This window comes from Anneissia japonica, unplaced genomic scaffold (genome assembly GCF_011630105.1).
Source record: "Anneissia japonica isolate Jap-2015-1 unplaced genomic scaffold, ASM1163010v1 scaffold3940_len624931_cov186, whole genome shotgun sequence".
NCBI lineage: Eukaryota > Metazoa > Echinodermata > Crinoidea > Comatulida > Comatulidae > Anneissia > Anneissia japonica.
The window spans coordinates 602,921-611,543 of NW_022713530.1; the positions used below are offsets into that span (position 1 = coordinate 602,921).

Genomic DNA, 8,623 nt, shown 5'->3' on the forward strand with positions numbered 1-8,623 from the left:
CAAGTTATTTTAGACCCTATAAAAAAATAATAGAATACTTCAGAACTTGACTATACAGTATTTGCATAATATACGTATATGAATATACATATATAATATGTGTGTAAGCAGTTGCAGTATAAATTCATATTATCATAATTATTATAACATTAAAATTATGTTTTAATAGGCACATGAAACTCTGTGGAGGATAGGTCAAGAAGAGGTCAACTCTCTTTCAAAGAAAAAGGTAATTGGTATAAGGAGTTTGTGTACCTAGTATAAAATGAACATTCAGATTTGGAATGTATTGGTCACTACTGAATTTCTGGTGTAAGATTACTTGCAAAGTTGCAGGGATAGCAGGTTTAATGCTCACCTCTCATATGACTACTTTTGGAGCACTCAAGTGACCACTCTCATGTATTTCATATCAATATATGAAGCTTTTACATTTACTGCAAATGTTAAATGATTAGCAATACAAGTATAAGTCTACATGCTTCAAAGCCTGTATTAGGAATATTCTACATATTATTGTATTACTATAGTTAATAGTATTAAAATTTGTATTATTATTGTCATCATTGTTATTATTGATATTAATATTGTTTTGATGTGTGCTTGCATTAAGAAAATATCATGGGAGTGATGTTATGCCTTACCTGTTGGGTTATCATACTGAATACTCAGTACATTTCCAAATATGTGTGAAAAAAAAAGTCAGGTAGGGCAAAACATCATTCATCAATATTAATATGGTTGTTGTTAGTATTAATAGTGATGTGCTACATAAATATTCTTTTTGTGATAAACAGCAATTTCGTTTATGTTTTTTGCCAACTTTAGACTCTGCTTAGCTTGAGTAAGTTGTCAATGTTAGCAAGTGAGAATCCAGTACAGAAGAACATTGATGGTAGGTCAAAAATATAGTAAAGGTTTCCCTCCAAGCAGCTTTCTTCTCTAATTAAAATAATGAAGACCACAGAAAAGTTGTCTTTTATTAGAGGTGGTATGTAATTTGGAGTGGTCTTTAATTAGATGGAAATCTGTATTCATGGTATATAAATCCATTGTGGGGTTTACTTTTGTTTTAACTTGTAAAATCTATGTTACAAAAAACACTAAAGAATTAACTAAGCATTGTAAACACATACTAAGTCCAAACACTTACCAATTTGGTAAGTGTTCAACACTGCATGCCAGTGTTGAAGTTCAAGAAATATAAGCAATTATCGGTTTAATATGACAAGTCACATAGTAAATTTTGTAGTGCATGTTCATTATAATCATTCTCTTTATAATTCTAGAAAAAAAAATCACATTAGATAATACTGTAATAATTAAATAGGTAGGCTGGATTACTGTATGCATGCTTTGACCTTTGACATACATGTGCAGAAGTGAATCTATGAGATGGCTTAATATGTTTTGTTTGTTTAATTATTAGCAATTATGAATTTTTTTTGTAAATTTAATTAATAATTAGCAATTAAAAAATTTCTTGTAAATATAACGTTTTCATTTTTTTCAGCGCCGTTTGATTATTTTTTTATGAATGTGCAATAAATACCTCAAATTAAATTGAAAATTGAATTGAATATGTTTTGTTTATATTTAATATTTGTGTTCTTTATATTTAGATTTGAATACACAGTTGGATATTATACTTCACCAGGAAACATTACCTCAACCTATCTTGCAGGTCAGATTTGAAAATCGGAAAAGAAATACACTTGATTATTACTGCCAAATATATATGACTTTAAAATTTAATTAACGTTATTTATAACAAAAGTAGGTAACAGTTATAAGATTAATGAAAATTACCTATAGGGAGTCGAGGAGATGTTTCTTAACATCTAGTTTTATTGTTTTGACCAGGAGCTGAATATGGAACTAAATGAAATGCCACCCATGGAGCCAGCCAATCTTATTCAGGTAGCTTTGTCTTTTATAATTTTGTTTTAGTTTATCTTTGTGTCTATATCCATTGGTAACTATGGATGGACAAAAGCATGGCAGCCTTCTTTGCTTTGTGTTAATCTACGTAAATATACAGTCGTGATGTGATGTCATCTTGACCATATTTAGGCATGTCAAATATTGTTTTTTTTAAATAAAATTTGGTGGGTCTTGGACCGGACCAGTGGCGGCGCTACGGGGGTTTGAGGGAAGGAAAACCACAATTCGTCGGGGAGAAAGAAATTTTCAAAAAGATTATATGTATTTTGTACATATTAATAGACTCTAAAATCGATTAAATTAGACTTTATACCCCTACATTTTCATATTTTCGGGGGACTACATCCCTGGATCACTTTTGAAAGGCTTTTATCGACGCCCGATATTCATCCATCAACAACAGAACACAGTAATACAAATGTAAATTCATTGTTTTAATATCTGTACAAGTTTTGTACTCGCACACTATACTGTCTTTACCGTGTCTATTTGGCAATTCTAGATAAAACAAATTATGAAAATATACAAAAATAGGAGCCGTTTGAATTTTAAAATTGTACAAATCGTGAAGTACATTTAAAAAACTTTTCCTTCAATTCTTTTTAATGCTTTTTTAAGCTCTGGAAACTCAAGTCTCATAGCGTTTTCTTGAAGGATTCAAAAATGTGTTTCAAGTAGTAATGTTGCGAGATCATACATAGTGTATTATATCCCTTCAGGCCCTAGGCTAGTGTAACCTACATTTGAAGTGCATTGCACCACTAATTACATGTCTTTAAAGATGATAACAATGGACAACACTAGTATATTTTTATTATCTGTTTAGCTTACTGTACATACATACAATTTCATCATGAAGATTGTTTGCTTTCAATAGTTGTTTCATTGCTGTTTCTTTCAATATTGAAATTGTAGCGGAGAATTGTTTGTTATTAGGCCTTCACTTGTTTGTTTTTCTTTTTCTTTTGGCAAACTAAGATTTGTAAGGTGCTCTGTTGTAGAGCGCCTTATAAGACGCCTTATAAGAATGTCAAAATAAATAAATCGATTGTAGAGAAGTGCAAAGCACCAACACTAATCATGTGTCTTTGTAGACTTTAGAGGATAACAATGGACAACTGGAGTGTATGAAGATTGTTTGCTTTCAATGAAATTATGGTTGTTTCATTGCTGTTACTTTCAATATTGAAATTGTACTTTATAGCATTTCCAAGTAATGCAATCAACAGAAGATTATGATATGTTTACTTGTTGACTAAGAATGTGGCAACATAATTATCCATGAAACAATCATCATTCAAAGACAGTTGCATGAATTTGATAATGTTCTTACCACAGCTAGTGAGGTGTGGCACACTAGGCGAGTTTCTACTGAATATCGAGAAAGAAACGGTTCTCTTTTCATTGGTTGATTACCAGATTAGCAAAATAAGAACCGCGTTGCAACTGTATTTTGACTCCACATGAAACTGTTACCGTCTGATATTCTACATTATACATGACCTTTATAATAATTAAGTTTTAACAAGGCAACTATATTTTCGCACAACTATCAAGATACAAACAATGATGATTCATCCTATCATCTGAATACCATATGTTGATATTCAAATTAAACCGTGGTTAAACTTTTGTTCTCACAGTACTTAACAAATGAGAATATTTCATTGTCTTGTTAACAGAAGCTTAATATTTATTTTACTGATTCCTCTTAATAATAAATTATAATATCGTTGGTACTGTCAGTGATAGGCCTACTACTGTATCACTGAATGGACTGGTGGAAACTACGAACTTAAGAAAATGTCCAAAGGTAAAAGCGTGTAGGAGACCTATATTATTGATATGAGAAGTATCTGATAAAAATGAACTATCAATTACGTCCATTTCAACAATTCTAGTGGTACTAAACATAGGCCTAGCCTATTGGCTAATTTGACCGTAGGTCAAATTAGGCTGCTATTTATGTTGGAGCTAAAAACTACCCCACAAAGAAGGGTTCTTTTGTTCGAAGAATGGTTCTTTGGCGTTTCCGAAACGGTATTGATTCCATGCCAAAGAACTTTGGGAAGCCAAAAAAAAAAATTTTCTTTTTGTAAGCCTTGTTTCTACTGCCACAAAGAACAGTTCTTAAAAGAACGGTTCTTTCTCGTCAGTAGAATTAGGCCCACTCCTACTATATTTCTCTGTTGGTAACTTTTGGTAAATTATCTGAATATTATCCATGTAAAACAGCTGATGATTCAGATTTCTAAATTTACTCTCTAATTAGTCACCATACATTGGCTTTAGAGTTCAGTTCTATTCCATCTTCTGGTCTCTGTGTTTCAGCTAGAGTAGGGATTGTCTCTCGATGTACTGTCCAATCACCATCAGGAGAACCCGACTGGAAATAAGGTTTCGGACTTCCGTGGGTTATCATTCATGTCCAATCCATTTAAATTTATCACTACAAGTTGCCATCTGGATAAAATATTTAGAATTGATTTTATTTAATTCAATTCCAATCTTTCCTTATTCTGGAAATATTCTTTTAATACAAAAGTACTGGTCTCCCAAGAACTCCAGATTGAACAGTAGAGAGCATTCGATTGCATAACAACGATAAGACATGGAACATAAAGTCATCTGTGCATGCAAAAACGTTTTCGTGATCGTGTGGATTCTAGGACGAAATTTAGCCAAATCTACGTTGTGCAAAGAATGCATGAGTCTGTTGTAGTGTCACGTCATCGCGTAAATCGAAGGCAAAATAAATATGTTGAAAATATATTATCAGTTATTGTACTTTCAAATTTAATAGCTTTACATCAGTGATGCTAACTGCGATGCAAATGAGTATGACTTTAAGAAGGCTCTGGACCTACTGCAGTTTGTCTCGCAAGATGACCCCACCTACCATACACTCAAACTTAACATCTGGTGCTCAGCAATACTTAAGGACCAGTAAGTCAGACTCTGTTTTATTTCATTAATCCTTTATTCTAATAGGATTATTTGGTTATTGCAGCTGTCCAAAGACTTGCAATTCAGCAAAAAAAAAAAAAAAAAGAAGTGTTTAAACAGATCTTCCAGATGTAGCTTCTTCCAACTTGCGACCTGCCTTTGATTCACTGTACATATTGCCTGTGTCCTTGGGCAAGCTGCTTTATCAATGGGTGTCATTCCCTCTATTAATGTGTTTTTTTCTTGTTTTATTTATGTATCCATTTTTTTGTTGTCTTCTTATCCTCATTCATTTGCGCTATACAGTATATATATCCATCTATTATTATTATATAAGATGTCTGTTATTTTCTCCAGATGGTCAGGAGTGGAGGGCATTGATCCCATCTCAAAGTGCAAGCAAACTGTGTTTTTCAAAACACTTGAAATGGCCCTTGCAGAAGGTAAATATAAGAACCATTGCAATTATATAGTTTTGAAAATTATATTTATTGTTTTGCCCAACTACATTGTCACTAAAAAGGAAGGTCGATGGATCAAAATGTTGATTTTCCAACTCTAGCTTTTAAAAATATGATATCAATCTGGCTTGACTTGGTCAGTACAACATTTTCATATGATAAAGTGATATAAAGGTAATATGTTTCAAATGTTATAAGGAGATTTAAATCTTTATTTTAGATGTATATTTGTAATAATTATGGGCTATGTTCTCACACAGCTGCTAACGGTTAGCAGGATCCGGATCCTGCTAACCATTAGCTGCTGTGCGTCCATCCGAGAAAATCCGGATACCAAAAATATGATGATCGAATCACTGGCCAATAAGAAACTGGAAATTGTAAACGCATACGTGTGATTGGTTGATGATAGAAACACGCTCACTTGCTAACCGATAGCGCTTGCTAACTGTTAGCGGTATCCGGATACCACTAACGGTTAACGCTAACCAATCGGGCGTTCTCAGGCAGGTGCTAACAGTTAGGGCTAACGGTTAACTCCCGATCCGGATACTAGGGCTCTCGTGAGAACCAGGCTATAATCAATGTTAATTAATAATATAATAATTATTAGTATTGATATATAGGTAGTAATGTTATAAATATAGGTATTGAATAGTAAATATACTAATGATAATGTATGTAAAATTATAATTATTATAACTAATATTAATAATAATAATAATTATTTAATAACATTGATTATAGTTAATTATAATTAATGTATTTGATGCTCTTTTAAAGGAATGACAGATGGAGAATTGCTTCCAGATGTAAATACACTGTTGTCGTGCCAACAACTTGATAGGTTGCATGATGATAGACAGTTCAACTTCTTAATCAAAGCGGCTTTCGAACATCTGCAGCGACCATGTCTGTGAACTACTCGCTGAGGCGACCAAATCCTATACCAACTCACTGCAGTGACCCAAGTCCTTTAGTGACGCACTGTAGTCACCAAGTCTTTGAACGACTCATTGCAGATTAATAGATGCATCACGGAGCAATCATAGGAATAGATTTTCCTTGGGATCTGGAGCAATGGTAGAGCCTAGAGCCTGCTGGGGATGGGGGAGAAGGGAAGTGTGCCATGATTAATTAATAATGTGACACATCATGGAAAAATCACATGAATAGATTTTGCTTGGATTCTATGGCAATGGTAGAGCCTAGACCCTTTTCTGGATGTGGGGAGAAGGGAATTGTTCCACGTTTAATTAATAAGTCTATGTGATACATCATGGAACAATCACAGGAATTGAGATTTAAGGAATATTGTTGAATATGAAAAAGAATCCTTGAAATTTTGCATCAGAGAGTAAAATTAACTCTTCTATTGGCATTTATTTAATGTAAAAGTTCATTGCATAATGTGTCACATAATGTGTTCACTGCATAATATATGAGGTTACCATCCCAAAACCAGCTTACTATCTCTAGTTGTTAAACTCTGTAATTAGCATAAGAATGTGCCAGTATTGTATACTTTTGTACAGAGAAGCTGTAATACTTTTACTCATAACGTTGGCAATAATAAGTCGATTGGTTACTGGTGCTGGTTTTTGCATGGAAGGACACATCATTGTTTTTATAATAAACTTTTTCGTCATGAAGTATAGGACCCTATTTGAAATGCTTGGACACCTGTGAATTTCTCAACAATTATTTTTGACATTGCAGATTTCTAGATCAATCTCAAATGAAATAGCATTAAATTGTGTGAAAAAAAAAACTTGTTTATTATTGTAGTCGTTGCAATCATTTAATTACCTCCGCCAAAGAAGGTTAATTATGTAATAATTACTGCTTTTATGTCTGTTAGCAAGATTACGCAAAAGCTAATGAATGGATCATCATAAAATATAGTGGACTGGTGCATAATATTTGAAAAAGGAGATTGTTAATTTTTGTAAAGAAAAGGTTGAAGGACAAGGCCAAAGTCACATAAATTTCATTGTTTACCCTAAACATAAAAGATAATAATGGAATGGCCCATAATACACAGTCTGTGTATTGTTAGGTATTCAGGTACAGGGCACAGTTATGCACTCCGTAGAGTGACTGCTCTAGTTTGTAGATACCTCTCATCCTAAAAATTATTATTTACCAGTGAATCTGTCCCTCAATGACACTATTAAGTGAAAAGGCTATATAGCTAATGTGAAAAAAAAGAGAAAAAAATAATTGGCAACTTTTTCTTACTTTACTCCTACTCTGAGTTCTTAACGTTTTTTTTTTAAATATGAATTATTAACTTGCCAGTCTTCTCTGGTTTTAAGTGTGTATATTTATTCTTATTACTTGATACTGTTCTTGTTAATAACGTATTCTCTGTCATAAGCTAAACAATTGAAATTTATTTCTATTAAGTTACAATTAATAATTTGAATGAAAAAAAAATCCAAGATAGTTAAATATACCTTTCTTATATTCTTGTGCATGGACCCTTAATATCAGTTGTAATTTATTCATAACTTACCTCCAGGTAGAACACACAGAAATTCAATATACCATAGTGTACATCATGGAGGAATTAGTTGGTGTACATCTAAATATAGTATGTACAGAATTACAAACGGTTGACCGAGAAGTATTGTTCCTGCTTATTGTGCTGTGACTCCAGTGCAGACCCGGACAGCATCTGTTTTTAATTGGGAGTCAGATTGCTTAACAAGATGAACATATTTGTATCCATATGTTTGTATCCGTTTTGGTCTAATGGGGTATGATACTTGCTTTGAGCGAGCAGTAGCAAGTTCGAATCCAGCCAGAGACGCTTTTCATACAACTGAAATAAAGGAACTTTCCGTTGATGAGATATGCTTAATACAATTATTAAAACATGTTCCTATGTTGTTTACTTTGCTATGCAGCACATTTGATTTGGACATCATTTATAATGATTTTCTGCTGCAAACTACAAGATTTTCTAGCTTAGAGTTCCACTATGTGTGTGAGCGTTTCAGTCAGTTGTATGAGAGAAAGTGCCTGGGGGTTATATCTTTGCTTATGTCCTGTAGGTCCCTGTTGTATGATGGGAATAATACTTGCCTCGATAGTGAGAGGTTGCAGGTTTGAATCCTGCCAGACTTTTTTTTTCCATAAAACTGAAATACAGAAACGTTTAGTTGAACTATGCTTAGACACGATCACAGACCTTATATTGTATAGAGGGTCTGTCATACAATCATGTACCAATTCAAACACTGCTATTATTTATATAACTGTATATA

The 8,623-nt window shown here is 33.0% G+C and overlaps 1 protein-coding gene across 1 annotated transcript in view; it reads left to right on the forward strand.

Moving 5' to 3' along the window:
- LOC117108470 (nuclear pore complex protein Nup133-like) overlaps positions 1-8,171 on the forward strand; it is a 27,021-nt gene extending 18,850 nt beyond the window's left edge. The window contains exons 28-34 of the mRNA XM_033250484.1: positions 170-229; positions 829-895; positions 1,623-1,684; positions 1,864-1,920; positions 4,748-4,890; positions 5,248-5,333; positions 6,135-8,171. Coding sequence (XP_033106375.1) covers positions 170-229; positions 829-895; positions 1,623-1,684; positions 1,864-1,920; positions 4,748-4,890; positions 5,248-5,333; positions 6,135-6,271 — 612 coding nt within the window. The 3' untranslated portion in view covers positions 6,272-8,171. The remainder of the gene's footprint in view (positions 1-169; positions 230-828; positions 896-1,622; positions 1,685-1,863; positions 1,921-4,747; positions 4,891-5,247; positions 5,334-6,134) is intronic.
- Positions 8,172-8,623: the final 452 nt, after the last annotated feature.